Source organism: Prorops nasuta, unplaced genomic scaffold, assembly GCF_024137725.1.
Source record: "Prorops nasuta isolate Cenicafe-Biocafe unplaced genomic scaffold, Cenicafe_Pnas_1.2 PNAS00016, whole genome shotgun sequence".
Classification (NCBI taxonomy): domain Eukaryota; kingdom Metazoa; phylum Arthropoda; class Insecta; order Hymenoptera; family Bethylidae; genus Prorops; species Prorops nasuta.
The window spans coordinates 3726432-3750104 of record NW_027116813.1 but is presented as its reverse complement, the minus strand read 5'-3'; the positions used below and the strand labels follow the sequence as shown (position 1 = coordinate 3750104).

At 47.3% G+C, this 23673-nt stretch overlaps 1 protein-coding gene across 1 annotated transcript; it reads right to left on the bottom strand.

Annotated features, from left to right (window-relative positions):
• Positions 1-22558: 22558 nt before the first annotated feature.
• On the bottom strand, positions 22559-23239 carry LOC136779309 (MAP7 domain-containing protein 1-like). The gene has a single exon (XM_066736840.1). It carries the CDS (start codon positions 23237-23239, stop codon positions 22559-22561), a length of 681 nt encoding a protein of 226 aa, XP_066592937.1.
• Positions 23240-23673: the final 434 nt, after the last annotated feature.

Genomic DNA, 23673 nt, shown 5'->3' with positions numbered 1-23673 from the left:
AACTCAATTTGGGGTCAGGGAGTACTTATATAGGACTAGGGTTCCATACTTGGGGTCAGGGAGTACTTATAAAGGGGCTAGGGCAACTCACTTGGGGTCAGGGAGTACTTATATGGGACTAGGGTAACTCACTTGGGGTCTGGGAGTACTTCTATAGGAGCTAAAGTAACTCACTTGGGCTCAGGGAGTACTTTAATGGGACCAGGGTAACTCACTTGGGGACATGGAGTACTTATAAATGGGCTAGGGTAACTCACTTGGGGTGAGGGAGTACTTATAAAGGCGCTAGGTAACTCATTTGGGGTCAGGGAGTACTTATATGGGACTAGGGTACATCACTTGGGATAAGGGAGTACATATATAGGGGCTAAAGTAACTCACTTGGGGTCAGGGAGTACTTCTATGGGACTAGGGTAACTCATTTGGTGTCAGGGAGTACTTATTTGGGACTAGGGTAACTCACTTGGGGTCAGGGAGTAGTTATATGGGACTAGAGTAACTCACTTGGGGTCATGGTGTACTTATATAGGGGGTAGGGTAACTCATTTGGGGTCAGGGAGTACTTATATGGGACTAGGGTAACTCACTTGGGGTCAGGGAGTACTTATATGGGACTAGGGTAACTCACTTGGGATTAGGGAGTACTTATATGGGACTAGGGTAACTCACTTGGGGACAGGGAGTACTTATAACGGGGCTAGGGTAACTCACTTGGGGTCAGGGTATACTTTCATGGGACTAGGGTAACTCACTTGGGGTCAGGGAGTACTTTTAAAAGGGCTAGTGTAATTCATTTGGGGTCAGGTAGTACTTATATGGGACTAGGGTACCTCACTTGGGGTCAGGGAGTACATATATGGGACTAGGGTAACTCACTTGGGGACAGGGAGTACTTATATGGGACTTGGGTATCTCACTTGGGGTCAGGGAGTACTTATTTGGGACTAGGATCACACACTTTGGGTCACGGAGTAATTATATGGGACTAGGGTAACTCACTTGGGGTCAGGGAGTACTTATATGGAACTAGGGTAACTCACTTGGGGTCAGGGAGTACTTATATGGGACTAGGGTACATCACTTGGGATCAGGGAGTACTTATATAGGGGCTAAAGTAACTCACTTGGGGTCAGGGAGTACTTCTATGGGACTAGGGTAACTCATTTGGTGTCAGGGAGTACTTATTTGGGACTAGGGTAACTCACTTGGGGTCAGGGAGTACTTATATGGGACTAGGGTACATCACTTGGGATCAGGGAGTACTTATATAGGGGCTAAAGTAACTCACTTGGGGTCAGGGAGTACTTCTATGGGACTAGGGTAACTCATTTGGTGTCAGGGAGTACTTATTTGGGACTAGGGTAACTCACTTGGGGTCATGGAGTACTTATATAGGGGGTAGGGTAACTCATTTGGGGTCAGGGAGTACTTATATGGGACTAGGGTACATCACTTGGGCTCAAGGAGTACTTATATAGGAGCTAAAGTGATTCACTTGGGGTCAGGGAGTACTAATAAAGGGGCTAGGGTAACTCACTTGGGGTCAGGGAGTAATTATATGGGACTTGGGTAACTCACTTGGGTTCAGGGAGTACTTATATGGGACTAGGGTAACTCGCTTTAGGTCAGGGAGTACATATATAATACTAGGGTAACTCAATGGGTGGTCAGGGAGTACTTATATGGAACCAGGGAAACCCACTTGGGGTTAGGGTGTACTTATAAAGGGGCTAGGGTAACTCATTTGGGGTCAGGGAGTACTTATATGGGCCTAGGGTAACTCACTTAGGGTCAGGGAGTACTTATATGGGACTAGGGTAACTCACTTGGGGTCAGGGTGTACTTCTATAAGAGCTAAAGTAACTCACTTGGGGTCAGGGAGTACTTATATGGGACTATGGTAACTCATTTAGGGCAGGGAGTACTTATTTGGGACTAGGGTAACTCACTTGGGGTCAGGGAGTACTTCTATAGGAGCTAAAGTAACTCACATGGGGTTAGGGAGTACTTATATGGGACTAGGGTAACTCATTTATGGCAGGGAGTACTTATACAGGGGCTAGGGTAACTCAATTTCGGGTCAGGGAGTACTCATATAGGACTAGGGTACCATACTTGGGGTCAGGGAGTACTTATAAAGGGGCTAGGGCAACTCACTTGGGGTCAGGGAGTACTTATAAAAGGGCTAGGGTAACTCACTTGGGGTAGGGAGTACTTATATGGGACCAGGGTAACTCACTTGGGTTCAGGGAGTACTTATATGGGACTAGGGTAACTCGCTATAGGTCAGGGAGTACTTATATGGTACTAGGGTAACTCTCTTGGTCGTCAGGGGGTACATATATGGAACCAGTCTAACCCTCTTGGGGTCAGGGAGTACTTATAAAGGGGCTAGGGTAACTCAATTTGGGGTCAGGGAGTACTTATATGGGACTAGGGTAACTCTCTTGGGGTCAGGGAGTACTTATATGGGACTAGTGTAACTATCTTGGGGTCAGGGAGTACTTATATGATACTAGGGTAACTCACTTGGGGTCAGGGAGTACTTATATGGGACTAGGGTAACTCACTTGGGGTCAGGGAGTACTTATATGCGACTAGGGTAACTCACTTAGGGTCACGGAGTACTTATATAGGACTAGGGTAACTCACTTGGGGTCAGGGAGTACTTCTATAGGAGCTAAAGTAACTCACTTGGGGTCAGGGAGTACTTATATGGGACTAGGGTAACTCACTTGGGGTCAGGGAGTACTTATATGGGACTAGGGTAACTCACTTGGGGTCAGGGAGTACTTATATGCGACTAGGGTAACTCACTTAGGGTCACGGAGTACTTATATAGGACTAGGGTAACTCACTTGGGGTCAGGGAGTACTTCTATAGGAGCTAAAGTAACTCACTTGGGGTCAGGGAGTACTTATATGGGACTAGGGTAAGTCATTTAGGGCAGGGAGTACTTATTTGGGACTAGGGTAATTCACTTGGAGTCAGGGAGTACTTATATGGGACTAGGGTAACTCACTTGGGGTCAGGGATTACTTATAAAGGGGCTAGGGTAACTCACTTGGGTTCAGGGAGTACTTTTATGGGACTAGGGTAACTCGCTTTAGGTCAGGAAGTACTTATATAATACTAGGGTAACTCACTTGGGGTCAGGGAGTACTTATATAGGAGCTAAAGTGATTCACAAGGGTCAGGGAGTACTTATATGGGACTAGAGTAACTCACTTGGGGTCAGGGAGTACTTATAAAGGGGCTAGGGTTACTCATTTGGGGTCAGGGAGTACTTATATGGGACTAGGGTAACTCACTTGGGGAAAGGGAGTACTTATAAAGGGGCTAGGGTAACTCACTTGTGGTCAGGGAGTACTTATATAGGATCTAAAGTGACTCACTTGGGGTCAGGGTGTACTTATATGCTACTAGGGTAACTCACTTAGGGTCACGGAGTACTTATATGGAACTAGGGTAACTCACTTGGGGTCAGGGAGTACTTATATGGGACTAGGGTAACTCATTTAGGGCAGGGAGTACTTATTTGGGACTAGGGTAACTCATTTGGGGTCAGGGAGTACTTATATGGGACTAGGGTACATCACTTGGGGTCAGGGAGTACTTATATAGGAGCTAAAGTGATTCACTTGGGGTCAGGGAGTACTTATATGGGACAAGGGTAACTCACTTGGGGACAGGGAGTACTTATAAAGGGGCTAGGGTAACTCAATTTGGGGTCAGGGAGTACTTATATAGGACTAGGGTTCCATACTTGGGGTCAGGGAGTACTTATAAAGGGTCTAGGGCAACTCACTTGGGGTCAGGGAGTACTTATATGGGACTAGGGTAACTCACTTGGGGTCAGGGAGTACTTCTATAGGAGCTAAAGTAACTCACTTGGGGTCAGGGAGTACTTTAATGGGACCAGGGTAACTCACTTGGGGACATGGAGTACTTATAACTGGGCTAGGGTAACTCATTTGGGGTCAGGGAGTACTTATATGGGACTAGGGTACATAACTTGGGATCAGGGAGTACTTATATAGGGGCTAAAGTAACTCACTTGGAGTCAGGGAGTACTTATATGGGACTAGGGTAACTCACTTGGGGTCAGGGATTACTTATAAAGGGGCTAGGGTAACTCACTTGGGGTCAGGAAGTACTTATATAGGACTTGGGTAACTCACTTGGGTTCAGGGAGTACTTTTATGGGACTAGGGTAACTCGCTTTAGGTCAGGAAGTACTTATATAATACTAGGGTAACTCACTTGGGGAAAGGTAGTACTTATAAAGGGGCTAGGGTAACTCACTTGTGGTCAGGGAGTACTTATATAGGATCTAAAGTGACTCACTTGGGGTCAGGGAGTACTTATATGGGACTATGGTAACTCATTTGGGGTCAGGGAGTACTTAAATGGGACTAGGGTAACTCACTTGGGGTCAGGGATTACTTATAAAGGGGCTAGGGTAACTCACTTGGGGTCAGGGAGTACTTATATGGGACTTGGGTAACTCACTTGGGTTCAGGGAGTACTTATATGGGAATAGGGTAACTCGCTTTAGGTCAGGGAGTACTTATATAATACTAGGGTAACTCACTTGGGGTCAGGGAGTACTTATATGGAACCAGGGTAACCCACTTGGGGTCAGGGAGTATTTATAAAGGGGCTAGGGTAACCCACTTGGGGTCAGGGAGTACTTATATGCGACTAGGGTAACTCACTTAGTGTCACGGAGTACTCATATGGAACTAGGGTAACTCACTTGGGGTCAGGGAGTATATCTATAAGAGCTAAAGTAACTCACTTGGGGTCAGGGAGTACTTATATAGGGGCTAAAGTAACTCACTTGGAGTCAGGGAGTACTTATATGGGACTAGGGTAACTCACTTGGGGTCAGGGATTACTTATAAAGGGGCTAGGGTAACTCACTTGGGGTCAGGAAGTACTTATATAGGACTTGGGTAACTCACTTGGGTTCAGGGAGTACTTTTATGGGACTAGGGTAACTCGCTTTAGGTCAGGAAGTACTTATATAATACTAGGGTAACTCACTTGGGGAAAGGGAGTACTTATAAAGGGGCTAGGGTAACTCACTTGTGGTCAGGGAGTACTTATATAGGATCTAAAGTGACTCACTTGGGGTCAGGGAGTACTTATATGGGACTAGGGTAACTCATTTGGGGTCAGGGAGTACTTAAATGGGACTAGGGTAACTCACTTGGGGTCAGGGATTACTTATAAAGGGGCTAGGGTAACTCACTTGGGGTCAGGGAGTACTTATATGGGACTTGGGTAACTCACTTGGGTTCAGGGAGTACTTATATGGGAATAGGGTAACTCGCTTTAGGTCAGGGAGTACTTATATGGGACTTGGGTATCTCACTTGGGGTCAGGGAGTACTTATTTGGGACTAGGATCACACACTTTGGGTCACGGAGTAATTATATGGGACTAGGGTAACTCACTTGGGGTCAGGGAGTACTTATATGGAACTAGGGTAACTCACTTGGGGTCAGGGAGTATTTTAATGGGACCAGGGTAACTCACTTGGGGTCAGGGAGTACTTCTATAGGAGCTAAAGTAACTCACTTGGGGTCAGGGAGTATTTTAATGGGACCAGGGTAACTCACTTGGGGACATGGAGTACTTATAAATAGGCTAGGGTAACTCACTTGGGGTGAGGGAGTACTTATAAAGGCGCTAGGTAACTCATTTGGGGTCAGGGAGTACTTATATGGGACTAGGGTACATCACTTGGGATCAGGGAGTACTTATATAGGGGCTAAAGTAACTCACTTGGGGTCAGGGAGTACTTCTATGGGACTAGGGTAACTCATTTGGTGTCAGGGAGTACTTATTTGGGACTAGGGTAACTCACTTGGGGTCAGGGAGTACTTATATGGGACTAGGGTAACTCACTTGGGGTCATGGAGTACTTATATAGGGGGTAGGGTAACTCATTTGGGGTCAGGGAGTACTTATATGGGACTAGGGTACATCACTTGGGCTCAAGGAGTACTTATATAGGAGCTAAAGTGATTCACTTGGGGTCAGGGAGTACTAATAAAGGGGCTAGGGTAACTCACTTGGGGTCAGGGAGTAATTATATGGGACTTGGGTAACTCACTTGGGTTCAGGGAGTACTTATATGGGACTAGGGTAACTCGCTTTAGGTCAGGGAGTACATATATAATACTAGGGTAACTCAATGGGTGTTCAGGGAGTACTTATATGGAACCAGGGAAACCCACTTGGGGTTAGGGTGTACTTATAAAGGGGCTAGGGTAACTCATTTGGGGTCAGGGAGTACTTATATGGGCCTAGGGTAACTCACTTAGGGTCAGGGAGTACTTATATGGGACTAGGGTAACTCACTTGGGGTCAGGGTGTACTTCTATAAGAGCTAAAGTAACTCACTTGGGGTCAGGGAGTACTTATATGGGACTATGGTAACTCATTTAGGGCAGGGAGTACTTATTTGGGACTAGGGTAACTCACTTGGGGTCAGGGAGTACTTCTATAGGAGCTAAAGTAACTCACATGGGGTTAGGGAGTACTTATATGGGACTAGGGTAACTCATTTATGGCAGGGAGTACTTATACAGGGGCTAGGGTAACTCAATTTCGGGTCAGGGAGTACTCATATAGGACTAGGGTACCATACTTGGGGTCAGGGAGTACTTATAAAGGGGCTAGGGCAACTCACTTGGGGTCAGGGAGTACTTATAAAAGGGCTAGGGTAACTCACTTGGGGTAGGGAGTACTTATATGGGACCAGGGTAACTCACTTGGGTTCAGGGAGTACTTATATGGGACTAGGGTAACTCGCTATAGGTCAGGGAGTACTTATATGGTACTAGGGTAACTCTCTTGGTCGTCAGGGGGTACATATATGGAACCAGTCTAACCCTCTTGGGGTCAGGGAGTACTTATAAAGGGGCTAGGGTAACTCAAATTGGGGTCAGGGAGTACTTATATGGGACTAGGGTAACTCTCTTGGGGTCAGGGAGTACTTATATGGGACTAGGGTAACTATCTTGGGGTCAGGGAGTACTTATATGATACTAGGGTAACTCACTTGGGGTCAGGGAGTACTTATATGGGACTAGGGTAACTCACTTGGGGTCAGGGAGTACTTATATGCGACTAGGGTAACTCACTTAGGGTCACGGAGTACTTATATAGGACTAGGGTAACTCACTTGGGGTCAGGGAGTACTTCTATAGGAGCTAAAGTAACTCACTTGGGGTCAGGGAGTACTTATATGGGACTAGGGTAACTCACTTGGGGTCAGGGAGTACTTATATGGGACTAGGGTAACTCACTTGGGGTCAGGGAGTACTTATATGCGACTAGGGTAACTCACTTAGGGTCACGGAGTACTTATATAGGACTAGGGTAACTCACTTGGGGTCAGGGAGTACTTCTATAGGAGCTAAAGTAACTCACTTGGGGTCAGGGAGTACTTATATGGGACTAGGGTAAGTCATTTAGGGCAGGGAGTACTTATTTGGGACTAGGGTAATTCACTTGGAGTCAGGGAGTACTTATATGGGACTAGGGTAACTCACTTGGGGTCAGGGATTACTTATAAAGGGGCTAGGGTAACTCACTTGGGTTCAGGGAGTACTTTTATGGGACTAGGGTAACTCGCTTTAGGTCAGGAAGTACTTATATAATACTAGGGTAACTCACTTGGGGTCAGGGAGTACTTATATAGGAGCTAAAGTGATTCACAAGGGTCAGGGAGTACTTATATGGGACTAGAGTAACTCACTTGGGGTCAGGGAGTACTTATAAAGGGGCTAGGGTTACTCATTTGGGGTCAGGGAGTACTTATATGGGACTAGGGTAACTCACTTGGGGAAAGGGAGTACTTATAAAGGGGCTAGGGTAACTCACTTGTGGTCAGGGAGTACTTATATAGGATCTAAAGTGACTCACTTGGGGTCAGGGTGTACTTATATGCTACTAGGGTAACTCACTTAGGGTCACGGAGTACTTATATGGAACTAGGGTAACTCACTTGGGGTCAGGGAGTACTTATATGGGACTAGGGTAACTCATTTAGGGCAGGGAGTACTTATTTGGGACTAGGGTAACTCATTTGGGGTCAGGGAGTACTTATATGGGACTAGGGTACATCACTTGGGGTCAGGGAGTACTTATATAGGAGCTAAAGTGATTCACTTGGGGTCAGGGAGTACTTATATGGGACAAGGGTAACTCACTTGGGGACAGGGAGTACTTATAAAGGGGCTAGGGTAACTCAATTTGGGGTCAGGGAGTACTTATATAGGACTAGGGTTCCATACTTGGGGTCAGGGAGTACTTATAAAGGGTCTAGGGCAACTCACTTGGGGTCAGGGAGTACTTATATGGGACTAGGGTAACTCACTTGGGGTCAGGGAGTACTTCTATAGGAGCTAAAGTAACTCACTTGGGGTCAGGGAGTACTTTAATGGGACCAGGGTAACTCACTTGGGGACATGGAGTACTTATAACTGGGCTAGGGTAACTCATTTGGGGTCAGGGAGTACTTATATGGGACTAGGGTAACTCACTTGGGGTCAGGGATTACTTATAAAGGGGCTAGGGTAACTCACTTGGGGTCAGGAAGTACTTATATAGGACTTGGGTAACTCACTTGGGTTCAGGGAGTACTTTTATGGGACTAGGGTAACTCGCTTTAGGTCAGGAAGTACTTATATAATACTAGGGTAACTCACTTGGGGAAAGGTAGTACTTATAAAGGGGCTAGGGTAACTCACTTGTGGTCAGGGAGTACTTATATAGGATCTAAAGTGACTCACTTGGGGTCAGGGAGTACTTATATGGGACTAGGGTAACTCATTTGGGGTCAGGGAGTACTTAAATGGGACTAGGGTAACTCACTTGGGGTCAGGGATTACTTATAAAGGGGCTAGGGTAACTCACTTGGGGTCAGGGAGTACTTATATGGGACTTGGGTAACTCACTTGGGTTCAGGGAGTACTTATATGGAAATAGGGTAACTCGCTTTAGGTCAGGGAGTACTTATATAATACTAGGGTAACTCACTTGGGGTCAGGGAGTACTTATATGGAACCAGGGTAACCCACTTGGGGTCAGGGAGTATTTATAAAGGGGCTAGGGTAACTCATTTAGGGCAGGGAGTACTTATTTGGGACTAGGGTAACTCATTTGGGGTCAGGGAGTACTTATATGGGACTAGGGTACATCACTTGGGGTCAGGGAGTACTTATATAGGAGCTAAAGTGACTCACTTGGGGTCAGGGAGTACTTATATGGGACTAGGGTAACTCATTTGGGGTCAGGGAGTACTTAAATGGGACTAGGGTAACTCACTTGGGGTCAGGGATTACTTATAAAGGGGCTAGGGTAACTCACTTGGGGTCAGGGAGTACTTATATGGGACTTGGGTAACTCACTTGGGTTCAGGGAGTACTTATATGGGAATAGGGTAACTCGCTTTAGGTCAGGGTGTACTTATATGCTACTAGGGTAACTCACTTAGGGTCACGGAGTACTTATATGGAACTAGGGTAACTCACTTGGGGTCAGGGAGTACTTATATGGGACTAGGGTAACTCATTTAGGGCAGGGAGTACTTATTTGGGACTAGGGTAACTCATTTGGGGTCAGGGAGTACTTATATGGGACTAGGGTACATCACTTGGGGTCAGGGAGTACTTATATAGGAGCTAAAGTGATTCACTTGGGGTCAGGGAGTACTTATATGGGACAAGGGTAACTCACTTGGGGACAGGGAGTACTTATAAAGGGGCTAGGGTAACTCAATTTGGGGTCAGGGAGTACTTATATAGGACTAGGGTTCCATACTTGGGGTCAGGGAGTACTTATAAAGGGTCTAGGGCAACTCACTTGGGGTCAGGGAGTACTTATATGGGAATAGGGTAACTCACTTGGGGTCAGGGAGTACTTCTATAGGAGCTAAAGTAACTCACTTGGGGTCAGGGAGTACTTTAATGGGACCAGGGTAACTCACTTGGGGACATGGAGTACTTATAACTGGGCTAGGGTAACTCATTTGGGGTCAGGGAGTACTTATATGGGACTAGGGTAACTCACTTGGGGTCAGGGATTACTTATAAAGGGGCTAGGGTAACTCACTTGGGGTCAGGAAGTACTTATATAGGACTTGGGTAACTCACTTGGGTTCAGGGAGTACTTTTATGGGACTAGGGTAACTCGCTTTAGGTCAGGAAGTACTTATATAATACTAGGGTAACTCACTTGGGGAAAGGTAGTACTTATAAAGGGGCTAGGGTAACTCACTTGTGGTCAGGGAGTACTTATATAGGATCTAAAGTGACTCACTTGGGGTCAGGGAGTACTTATATGGGACTAGGGTAACTCATTTGGGGTCAGGGAGTACTTAAATGGGACTAGGGTAACTCACTTGGGGTCAGGGATTACTTATAAAGGGGCTAGGGTAACTCACTTGGGGTCAGGGAGTACTTATATGGGACTTGGGTAACTCACTTGGGTTCAGGGAGTACTTATATGGGAATAGGGTAACTCGCTTTAGGTCAGGGAGTACTTATATAATACTAGGGTAACTCACTTGGGGTCAGGGAGTACTTATATGGAACCAGGGTAACCCACTTGGGGTCAGGGAGTATTTATAAAGGGGCTAGGGTAACCCACTTGGGGTCAGGGAGTACTTATATGCGACTAGGGTAACTCACTTAGTGTCACGGAGTACTCATATGGAACTAGGGTAACTCACTTGGGGTCAGGGAGTATATCTATAAGAGCTAAAGTAACTCACTTGGGGTCAGGGAGTACTTATATAGGGGCTAAAGTAACTCACTTGGAGTCAGGGAGTACTTATATGGGACTAGGGTAACTCACTTGGGGTCAGGGATTACTTATAAAGGGGCTAGGGTAACTAACTTGGGGTCAGGAAGTACTTATATAGGACTTGGGTAACTCACTTGGGTTCAGGGAGTACTTTTATGGGACTAGGGTAACTCGCTTTAGGTCAGGAAGTACTTATATAATACTAGGGTAACTCACTTGGGGAAAGGGAGTACTTATAAAGGGGCTAGGGTAACTCACTTGTGGTCAGGGAGTACTTATATAGGATCTAAAGTGACTCACTTGGGGTCAGGGAGTACTTATATGGGACTAGGGTAACTCATTTGGGGTCAGGGAGTACTTAAATGGGACTAGGGTAACTCACTTGGGGTCAGGGATTACTTATAAAGGGGCTAGGGTAACTCACTTGGGGTCAGGGAGTACTTATATGGGACTTGGGTAACTCACTTGGGTTCAGGGAGTACTTATATGGGAATAGGGTAACTCGCTTTAGGTCAGGGAGTACTTATATAATACTAGGGTAACTCACTTGGGGTCAGGGAGTACTTATATGGAACCAGGGTAACCCACTTGGGGTCAGGGAGTATTTATAAAGGGGCTAGGGTAACCCACTTGGGGTCAGGGAGTACTTATATGCGACTAGGGTAACTCACTTGGGGTCAGGGAGTACTTATATGCTACTAGGGTAACTCACTTGGGGTCAGGGAGTACTTATATGCTACTAGGGTAACTCACTTAGTGTCACGGAGTACTCATATGGAACTAGGGTAACTCACTTGGGGTCAGGGAGTATATCTATAATAGCTAAAGTAACTCACTTGGGGTCAGGGAGTACTTATATGGGACTAGGGTAACTCACTTGGGGTCAGGGAGTACTTATATGCGACTAGGGTAACTCACTTAGGGTCACGGAGTACTTATATAGGACTAGGGTAACTCACTTGGGGTCAGGGAGTACTTCTATAGGAGCTAAAGTAACTCACTTGGGGTCAGGGAGTACTTATATGGGACTAGGGTAACTCACTTGGGGTCAGGGAGTACTTATATGGGACTAGGGTAACTCACTTGGGGTCAGGGAGTACTTATATGCGACTAGGGTAACTCACTTAGGGTCACGGAGTACTTATATAGGACTAGGGTAACTCACTTGGGGTCAGGGAGTACTTCTATAGGAGCTAAAGTAACTCACTTGGGGTCAGGGAGTACTTATATGGGACTAGGGTAAGTCATTTAGGGCAGGGAGTACTTATTTGGGACTAGGGTAATTCACTTGGAGTCAGGGAGTACTTATATGGGACTAGGGTAACTCACTTGGGGTCAGGGATTACTTATAAAGGGGCTAGGGTAACTCACTTGGGTTCAGGGAGTAGTTTTATGGGACTAGGGTAACTCGCTTTAGGTCAGGAAGTACTTATATAATACTAGGGTAACTCACTTGGGGTCAGGGAGTACTTATATAGGAGCTAAAGTGATTCACAAGGGTCAGGGAGTACTTATATGGGACTAGAGTAACTCACTTGGGGTCAGGGAGTACTTATAAAGGGGCTAGGGTTACTCATTTGGGGTCAGGGAGTACTTATATGGGACTAGGGTAACTCACTTGGGGAAAGGGAGTACTTATAAAGGGGCTAGGGTAACTCACTTGTGGTCAGGGAGTACTTATATAGGATCTAAAGTGACTCACTTGGGGTCAGGGTGTACTTATATGCTACTAGGGTAACTCACTTAGGGTCACGGAGTACTTATATGGAACTAGGGTAACTCACTTGGGGTCAGGGAGTACTTATATGGGACTAGGGTAACTCATTTAGGGCAGGGAGTACTTATTTGGGACTAGGGTAACTCATTTGGGGTCAGGGAGTACTTATATGGGACTAGGGTACATCACTTGGGGTCAGGGAGTACTTATATAGGAGCTAAAGTGATTCACTTGGGGTCAGGGAGTACTTATATGGGACAAGGGTAACTCACTTGGGGACAGGGAGTACTTATAAAGGGGCTAGGGTAACTCAATTTGGGGTCAGGGAGTACTTATATAGGACTAGGGTTCCATACTTGGGGTCAGGGAGTACTTATAAAGGGTCTAGGGCAACTCACTTGGGGTCAGGGAGTACTTATATGGGACTAGGGTAACTCACTTGGGGTCAGGGAGTACTTCTATAGGAGCTAAAGTAACTCACTTGGGGTCAGGGAGTACTTTAATGGGACCAGGGTAACTCACTTGGGGACATGGAGTACTTATAACTGGGCTAGGGTAACTCATTTGGGGTCAGGGAGTACTTATATGGGACTAGGGTAACTCACTTGGGGTCAGGGATTACTTATAAAGGGGCTAGGGTAACTCACTTGGGGTCAGGAAGTACTTATATAGGACTTGGGTAACTCACTTGGGTTCAGGGAGTACTTTTATGGGACTAGGGTAACTCGCTTTAGGTCAGGAAGTACTTATATAATACTAGGGTAACTCACTTGGGGAAAGGTAGTACTTATAAAGGGGCTAGGGTAACTCACTTGTGGTCAGGGAGTACTTATATAGGATCTAAAGTGACTCACTTGGGGTCAGGGAGTACTTATATGGGACTAGGGTAACTCATTTGGGGTCAGGGAGTACTTAAATGGGACTAGGGTAACTCACTTGGGGTCAGGGATTACTTATAAAGGGGCTAGGGTAACTCACTTGGGGTCAGGGAGTACTTATATGGGACTTGGGTAACTCACTTGGGTTCAGGGAGTACTTATATGGAAATAGGGTAACTCGCTTTAGGTCAGGGAGTACTTATATAATACTAGGGTAACTCACTTGGGGTCAGGGAGTACTTATATGGAACCAGGGTAACCCACTTGGGGTCAGGGAGTATTTATAAAGGGGCTAGGGTAACTCATTTAGGGCAGGGAGTACTTATTTGGGACTAGGGTAACTCATTTGGGGTCGGGGAGTACTTATATGGGACTAGGGTACATCACTTGGGGTCAGGGAGTACTTATATAGGAGCTAAAGTGACTCACTTGGGGTCAGGGAGTACTTATATGGGACTAGGGTAACTCATTTGGGGTCAGGGAGTACTTAAATGGGACTAGGGTAACTCACTTGGGGTCAGGGATTACTTATAAAGGGGCTAGGGTAACTCACTTGGGGTCAGGGAGTACTTATATGGGACTTGGGTAACTCACTTGGGTTCAGGGAGTACTTATATGGGAATAGGGTAACTCGCTTTAGGTCAGGGTGTACTTATATGCTACTAGGGTAACTCACTTAGGGTCACGGAGTACTTATATGGAACTAGGGTAACTCACTTGGGGTCAGGGAGTACTTATATGGGACTAGGGTAACTCATTTAGGGCAGGGAGTACTTATTTGGGACTAGGGTAACTCATTTGGGGTCAGGGAGTACTTATATGGGACTAGGGTACATCACTTGGGGTCAGGGAGTACTTATATAGGAGCTAAAGTGATTCACTTGGGGTCAGGGAGTACTTATATGGGACAAGGGTAACTCACTTGGGGACAGGGAGTACTTATAAAGGGGCTAGGGTAACTCAATTTGGGGTCAGGGAGTACTTATATAGGACTAGGGTTCCATACTTGGGGTCAGGGAGTACTTATAAAGGGTCTAGGGCAACTCACTTGGGGTCAGGGAGTACTTATATGGGACTAGGGTAACTCACTTGGGGTCAGGGAGTACTTCTATAGGAGCTAAAGTAACTCACTTGGGGTCAGGGAGTACTTTAATGGGACCAGGGTAACTCACTTGGGGACATGGAGTACTTATAACTGGGCTAGGGTAACTCATTTGGGGTCAGGGAGTACTTATATGGGACTAGGGTAACTCACTTGGGGTCAGGGATTACTTATAAAGGGGCTAGGGTAACTCACTTGGGGTCAGGAAGTACTTATATAGGACTTGGGTAACTCACTTGGGTTCAGGGAGTACTTTTATGGGACTAGGGTAACTCGCTTTAGGTCAGGAAGTACTTATATAATACTAGGGTAACTCACTTGGGGAAAGGTAGTACTTATAAAGGGGCTAGGGTAACTCACTTGTGGTCAGGGAGTACTTATATAGGATCTAAAGTGACTCACTTGGGGTCAGGGAGTACTTATATGGGACTAGGGTAACTCATTTGGGGTCAGGGAGTACTTAAATGGGACTAGGGTAACTCACTTGGGGTCAGGGATTACTTATAAAGGGGCTAGGGTAACTCACTTGGGGTCAGGGAGTACTTATATGGGACTTGGGTAACTCACTTGGGTTCAGGGAGTACTTATATGGGAATAGGGTAACTCGCTTTAGGTCAGGGAGTACTTATATAATACTAGGGTAACTCACTTGGGGTCAGGGAGTACTTATATGGAACCAGGGTAACCCACTTGGGGTCAGGGAGTATTTATAAAGGGGCTAGGGTAACCCACTTGGGGTCAGGGAGTACTTATATGCGACTAGGGTAACTCACTTAGTGTCACGGAGTACTCATATGGAACTAGGGTAACTCACTTGGGGTCAGGGAGTATATCTATAAGAGCTAAAGTAACTCACTTGGGGTCAGGGAGTACTTATATAGGGGCTAAAGTAACTCACTTGGAGTCAGGGAGTACTTATATGGGACTAGGGTAACTCACTTGGGGTCAGGGATTACTTATAAAGGGGCTAGGGTAACTCACTTGGGGTCAGGAAGTACTTATATAGGACTTGGGTAACTCACTTGGGTTCAGGGAGTACTTTTATGGGACTAGGGTAACTCGCTTTAGGTCAGGAAGTACTTATATAATACTAGGGTAACTCACTTGGGGAAAGGGAGTACTTATAAAGGGGCTAGGGTAACTCACTTGTGGTCAGGGAGTACTTATATAGGATCTAAAGTGACTCACTTGGGGTCAGGGAGTACTTATATGGGACTAGGGTAACTCATTTGGGGTCAGGGAGTACTTAAATGGGACTAGGGTAACTCACTTGGGGTCAGGGATTACTTATAAAGGGGCTAGGGTAACTCACTTGGGGTCAGGGAGTACTTATATGGGACTTGGGTAACTCACTTGGGTTCAGGGAGTACTTATATGGGAATAGGGTAACTCGCTTTAGGTCAGGGAGTACTTATATAATACTAGGGTAACTCACTTGGGGTCAGGGAGTACTTATATGGAACCAGGGTAACCCACTTGGGGTCAGGGAGTATTTATAAAGGGGCTAGGGTAACCCACTTGGGGTCAGGGAGTACTTATATGCGACTAGGGTAACTCACTTGGGGTCAGGGAGTACTTATATGCTACTAGGGTAACTCACTTGGGGTCAGGGAGTACTTATATGCTACTAGGGTAACTCACTTAGTGTCACGGAGTACTCATATGGAACTAGGGTAACTCACTTGGGGTCAGGGAGTATATCTATAATAGCTAAAGTAACTCACTTGGGGTCAGGGAGTACTTATATGGGACTAGGGTAACTCATTTAGGGCAGGGAGTACTTATTTGGGACTAGGGTAACTCATTTGGGGTCAGGGAGTACTTATATGGGACTAGGGTACATCACTTGGGGTCAGGGAGTACTTATATAGGAGCTAAAGTGATTCACTTGGGGTCAGGGAGTACTTATATGGGACAAGGGTAACTCACTTGGGGTCAGGGAGTACTTATAAAGGGGCTAGGGTAACTCAATTTGGGGTCAGGGAGTACTTATATAGGACTAGGGTTCCATACTTGGGGTCAGGGAGTACTTATAAAGGGGCTAGGGCAACTCACTTGGGGTCAGGGAGTACTTATATGGGACTAGGGTAACTCACTTGGGGTCTGGGAGTACTTCTATAGGAGCTAAAGTAACTCACTTGGGCTCAGGGAGTACTTTAATGGGACCAGGGTAACTCACTTGGGGACATGGAGTACTTATAAATGGGCTAGGGTAACTCACTTGGGGTGAGGGAGTACTTATAAAGGCGCTAGGTAACTCATTTGGGGTCAGGGAGTACTTATATGGGACTAGGGTACATCACTTGGGATCAGGGAGTACTTATATAGGGGCTAAAGTAACTCACTTGGGGTCAGGGAGTACTTCTATGGGACTAGGGTAACTCATTTGGTGTCAGGGAGTACTTATTTGGGACTAGGGTAACTCACTTGGGGTCAGGGAGTACTTATATGGGACTAGGGTAACTCACTTGGGTTCAGGGAGTACTTATATGGGACTAGGGTAAATCGCTTTAGCTCAGGGAGTACATATATAATACTAGGGTAACTCAATGGGTTGTCAGGGAGTACTTATATGGAACCAGGGAAACCCACTTGGGGTTAGGGAGTACTTATATGGGACTAGGGTACATCACTTGGGCTCAAGGAGTACTTATATAGGAGCTAAAGTGATTCACTTGGGGTCAGGGAGTACTAATAAAGGGGCTAGGGTAACTCACTTGGGGTCAGGGACTAATTATATGGGACTTGGGTAACTCACTTAGGGTCAGGGAGTACTTATATGGGACTAGGGTAACTCACTTGGGGTCAGGGTGTACTTCTATAGGAGCTAAAGTAACTCACTTGGGGTCAGGGAGTACTTATATGGGACTAGGGTAACTCATTTAGGGCAGGGAGTACTTATTTGGGACTAGGGTAACTCACTTGGGTTCAGGGAGTACTTATATGGGACTAGGGTAACTCATTTAGGGCAGGGAGTACTTATATGGGACTAGGGTACCTCACTTGGGGTCAGGGAGTACTTATAAAGGCGCTAGGTAACTCATTTGGGGTCAGGGAGTACTTATATGGGACTAGGGTACATCACTTGGGATCAGGGAGTACATATATAGGGGCTAAAGTAACTCACTTGGGGTCAGGGAGTACTTCTATGGGACTAGGGTAACTCATTTGGTGTCAGGGAGTACTTATTTGGGACTAGGGTAACTCACTTGGGGTCAGGGAGTAGTTATATGGGACTAGAGTAACTCACTTGGGGTCATGGTGTACTTATATAGGGGGTAGGGTAACTCATTTGGGGTCAGGGAGTACTTATATGAGACTAGGGTACATCACTTGGGCTCAGGGAGTACTTATATAGGAACTAAAGTGATTCACTTGGGGTCAGGGAGTACTTATTTGGGACTAGGGTAACTCACTTGGGGACATGGAGTACTTATAAATAGGCTAGGGTAACTCACTTGGGGTGAGGGAGTACTTATAAAGGCGCTAGGTAACTCATTTGGGGTCAGGGAGTACTTATATGGGACTAGGGTACATCACTTTGGATCAGGGAGTACTTATATAGGGGCTAAAGTAACTCACTTGGGGTCAGGGAGTACTTCTATGGGACTAGGGTAACTCATTTGGTGTCAGGGAGTACTTATTTGGGACTAGGGTAACTCACTTGGGGTCAGGGAGTACTTATATGGGACTAGGGTAACTCACTTGGGTTCAGGGAGTACTTATATGGGACTAGGGTAACTCGCTTTAGGTCAGGGAGTACATATATAATACTAGGGTAACTCAATGGGTGGTCAGGGAGTACTTATATGGAACCAGGGAAACCCACTTGGGGTTAGGGAGTACTTATATGGGACGAGGGTACATCACTTGGGCTCAAGGAGTACTTATATAGGAGCTAAAGTGATTCACTTGGGGTCAGGGAGTACTAATAAAGGGGCTAGGGTAACTCACTTGGGGTCAGGGACTAATTATATGGGACTTGGGTAACTCACTTGGGTTCAGGGAGTACTTATATGGGACTAGGGTAACTCGCTTTAGGTCAGGGAGTACATATATAATACTAGGGTAACTCAATGGGTGGACAGGGAGTACTTATATGGAACCAGGGAAACCCACTTGGGGTTAGGGTGTACTTATAAAGGGGCTAGGGTAACTCATTTGGGGTCAGGGAGTACTTATATGGGCCTAGGGTAACTCACTTAGGGTCAGGGAGTACTTATATGGGACTAGGGTAACTCACTTGGGGTCAGGGTGTACTTCTATAGGAGCTAAAGTAACTCACTAGGGGTCAGGGAGTACTTATATGGGACTAGGGTAACTCATTTAGGGCAGGGAGTACTTATTTGGGACTAGGGTAACTCACTTGGGTTCAGGGAGTACTTATATGGGACTAGGGTAACTCATTTAGGGCAGGGAGTACTTATATGGGACTAGGGTAACTCACTTGGGGTCAGGGAGTACTTATATAGGGGGTAGGGTAACTCATTTGGGGTCAGGCATTACTTATATTGGACTAGGGTAACTCACTTGGGGTCAGGGAGTACTTATAAAAGGGCTAGGGTAACTCACTTGGGGTAGGGAGTACTTATATGGGACTAGGGTAACTCACTTGGGGTAGGGAGTACTTATATGGGACTAGGGTAACTCACTTGGGTTCAGGGAGTACTTATATGGGACTAGGGTAACTCACTTGGGGTCAGGGAGTACTTCTATAGGAGCTAAAGTAACTCACTTGGGGTTAGGGAGTACTTATATGGGACTAGGGTAACTCATTTATGGCAGGGAGTACTTATACAGGGGCTAGGGTAACTCAATTTCGGGTCAGGGAGTACTCATATAGGACTAGGGTACCATACTTGGGGTCAGGGAGTAATTATATGGGACTTGGGTAACTCACTTGGGTTCAGGGAGTACTTATATGGGACTAGGGTAACTCGCTTTAGGTCAGGGAGTACATATATAATACTAGGGTAACTCAATGGGTGGTCAGGGAGTACTTATATGCAACCAGGGAAACCCACTTGGGGTTAGGGTGTACTTATAAAGGGGCTAGGGTAACTCATTTGGGGTCAGGGAGTACTTATATGGGCCTAGGGTAACTCACTTAGGGTCAGGGAGTACTTATATGGGACTAGGGTAACTCACTTGGGGTCAGGGAGTACCTATATAGGGGGTAGGGTAACTCATTTGGGGTCAGGCAGTACTTATATTGGACTAGGGTAACTCACTTGGGGTCAGGGAGTACTTATAAAAGGGCTAGGGTAACTCACTTGGGGTAGGGAGTACTTATATGGGACTAGGGTAACTCACTTGGGGTAGGGAGTACTTATATGGGACTAGGATAACTCACTTGGGTTCAGGGAGTACTTATATGGGACTAGGGTAACTCATTTATGGCAGGGAGTACTTATACAGGGGCTAGGGTAACTCAATTTCGGGTCAGGGAGTACTCATATAGGACTAGGGTACCATACTTGGGGTCAGGGAGTACTTATAAAGGGGCTAGGGCAACTCACTTGGGGTCAGGGAGTACTTATAAAAGGGCTAGGGTAACTCACTTGGGGTAGGGAGTACTTATATGGGACCAGGGTAACTCACTTGGGTTCAGGGAGTACTTATATGGGACTAGGGTAACTCGCTTTAGGTCAGGGAGTACTTATATGGTACTAGGGTAACTCTCTTGGTCGTCAGGGGGTACATATATGGAACCAGTGTAACCCACTTGGGGTCAGGGAGTACTTATAAAGGGGCTAGGGTAACTCAATTTGGGGTCAGGGAGTACTTATATGGGACTAGGGTAACTCTCTTGGGGTCAGGGAGTACTTATATGGGACTAGGGTAACTCTCTTGGGGTCAGGGAGTACTTATATGATACTAGGGTAACTCACTTGGGGTCAGGGAGTACATATATGGGACTAGGGTAACTCACTTGGGGTCAGGGAGTACTTATATGCGACTAGGGTAACTCACCTAGGGTCACGGAGTACTTATATAGGACTAGGGTAACTCACTTGGGGTCAGGGAGTACTTCTATAGGAGCTAAAGTAACTCACTTGGGGTCAGGGAGTACTTATATGGGACTAGGGTAACTCACTTGGGGTCAGGGAGTACTTATATGGTACTAGGGTAACTCACTTGGGGTCAGGGAGTACTTATATGCGACTAGGGTAACTCAATTAGGGTCACGGAGTACTTATATAGGACTAGGGTAACTCACTTGGGGTCAGGGAGTACTTCTATAGGAGCTAAAGTAACTCGCTTTAGGTCAGGAAGTACTTATATAATACTAGGGTAACTCACTTGGGGTCAGGGAGTACTTATTGTGACGCTACTGGCTATCCTCGGGGATAGTATAGAAGGGGAGGGAGGAGTGATCCCTCACCGATCGCGTTCGCGTCCCAATAGGCGACTTCCTACTAGACCCGGGCGCCTTCGATGTATTTCTGATAATACCCGAATATTTATTTATGCAGAGGGGGTTCTAACCCTCGTACGCGACTATCGGGGATGGGGTGCTAATACAATAAACGCTAGTTTCAGTTAGACTCTCTTTATTACGATATCAATGATCAATACAATATCCGGTTCGTGTTACCCGGTATTGGGGAAGTTACCTTAGGTCCTACGTGTGGGCGCGGCCTAAGGGGTGCGGACGCGGCTGAAGTCCCGATGACGTACTAGCTAGCCTCGCGCTCGAGCCACTAGTTGGCGTTCGCGGCGGCCCCACCGAGTCGCGCGGTCCTCGCGCGCCACCGGCGGATCCCTAGACTAACTACTCCTCAGCGCTACGCGGATAAGTCCCCCTTTCCGCGCGTGCGCGTCCCGCGACGGTTACCCGCACTCGCTCCGTTCCCGCGTACTTAAACACAACAACGACCCGGAGTGTTTACTTCTATAAGCCTAAGGTCGCGAGTCCTCACGATCACTACAATAAGCCCGCGGCCTTGAACCGACTGAAGGGAACGTCCCTGTCAACGGTCGAACTCACAACGGTCACGGTAATCGCGAACAATCTGGATAATTCGAGATTCTCTACACTATGACACGCGTTATCGGTCCGACGGAATGACCACTCCTCTAAGTTGCCCGCTTACCCGTGACAGGTGAGCAGGGCCAGCGGTTCCCTATAAAACCGTTCGGTGCTACGAGCCCTGAAGCCCTAGCACACCCCGGGACGTCACAGGACTTTCTTACAAAACGAATAATCACCCTAAATTCGGCTTACTATGGCTGGCTTTCTTCGCTCTCTCTCTCGCTCTCTCTCTCGCTCTCTCTCTCGCTCTCTCTCTCGCTCTCTCTCGCCTCAGTCTCTCCTTCTCTCTCTCTTTCGCTCTCGCCCTTAATTCTTGCCCTTGGGGCAGTAGATTTCCTCTGGCCGGTATGGGTTCGTGGCGGTGGCAGTCGCTGCACTTTCCGTGCCTCCCAAATTTCCGTCCTGTAGCGGCTGTCACTCCTGGGCTCGTACCGGCTAGGGGAACTTCTCTCGGCACGATCTGTCACTTATGACTTCTAAACTACGTGTGTCGGGGCAGTCCGCGGGAGCAGGTAAGGCCCTGCGCCTGTCCCGCCGCTGCCCCGCTACACCCATCGCGCGGCAAAAGGGAGCCGACAAGTTATCGATCCTAGATCAATACTTATCGGTTGATAACTCCCTAGTTCGTACGCGACCCGCCTATCTAGCGCTTGAGATTAGCAAAGCGCTAGAGGGCAGCTATAGTAACGTTGCGAGAACGCAACGTTACAACTCCCCCCTCGTTAGGACCAACGTAGGGGTTGGTCAACTTCCTCCCGGTTGAAGTCGACCCTGGGGTGTCTCTGGTTCGATTTAATTTCTTCTGGTGCGCGCAATCCTACAATAAAAAAACGCTCGCTTCACATTCACACATACTTTATTACAAAAAAAATTCGGCCTACATAAACGATAAAAAAAAATTAATTATTTGGCTCGATACAACAACAAACAAAAAATAAAAAAAATATAAAAAAAAAACAAGACTCTATATAAAAAAAACACAAGACGCGGACACGGACGGTCTAAATATTGAGGAGGAGCTCATCCTCCATGGCCTCCTCCTCCCTTTTCTTCTCCTCTGCTCTCTCCCTTTCCTTTCTCTCCTTTTCCCTCTTCCTCGCCTCCTCCTGCTTCCTCTTCTCCCTCTCTTCCTCTCTTCTCCTCTCGACGGCAGCGCGGATGCGCTGCCGCCGAGCCTCATCCTCCCTTTCCTCCTTCTGCTTCCTCTCCTCCGCCCGCCTCCTTTGCTGGGCCCTTCCCTGGCCCTTCCGGCCACCCCGTCTGCCCCGGTGTGCCTTTTTCTTCGGCTTGGGTACAGCCGGCCCGATTCCCGCCGCTGGTGGCGGAGGCACCCTCTGCGGGGGAGGACGAGTGCCCGTACGGGTGCGGGAGTAACCCGCCCCCCGCCGGAGCATCTCGTTCTCCCACCGCAGACGGCGATTCTCCTCCTCCCAGTCGGCGGGCTGCGGTCCGGTGTACCCAGAGGCCTGGGCTTGGTGGTGGGCCGGAGGGTAGGGGGTACCCCGCTCAGGATAGCGGGGCGGAGGGAGGGAATACCCCGGCTGGTATGGGGTGGAGGTTTGGTGGTGGTGGGTGGGTGGTGGGTAGGCGGCGGTGGGTGGACCCACTGCTGGTAGGGGTCCGGGCAGCGGAATCCCTTGTAACCAGCAGTGGGTTACCACCTGTTGTAGGTAGGGATCCATTCTGCAAGGAGAAGTGCACCGTCACGTATCCGTAAAAAAAAAACAATAAAGAAAAATCACGCGACACACTCATCCATCCATCACACACACAAGTCCGCACTCAGGTTCGCGAGGGTTAGGCTGGGTCTCGACGTGGACGCAGGCGTGCCGTCCACGTAGACGGGGCGGAATCCGACGAGTCGCTCACGATCGACATTTTCCGTTTTCCCGGAGTCCCTTTCCGTTTACCGGTCGGTTTTGGGGAAGGTGCAGGGTCGTCGTCCCCTTCCCCCGCAACGGTTTCCTCACCCGGTTCATCGGCGTCCGGAACGCAAAACGACGCGACAAACGGTTTTAGATCCGAAACGTGGACCTTCGGATTACTACGGCCTTGATTTTCTAGCTCGTAGACGACCGGCGATATTACGCGAACTACTTTAAACGGGCCCTCGTAC

Coding starts and splice junctions, on each gene's coding strand:
- LOC136779309 (XM_066736840.1), bottom strand. CDS start 23,239: ATGGATCCCTACCTACAACAGGTGGTAACCCACTGCTGGTTACAAGGG.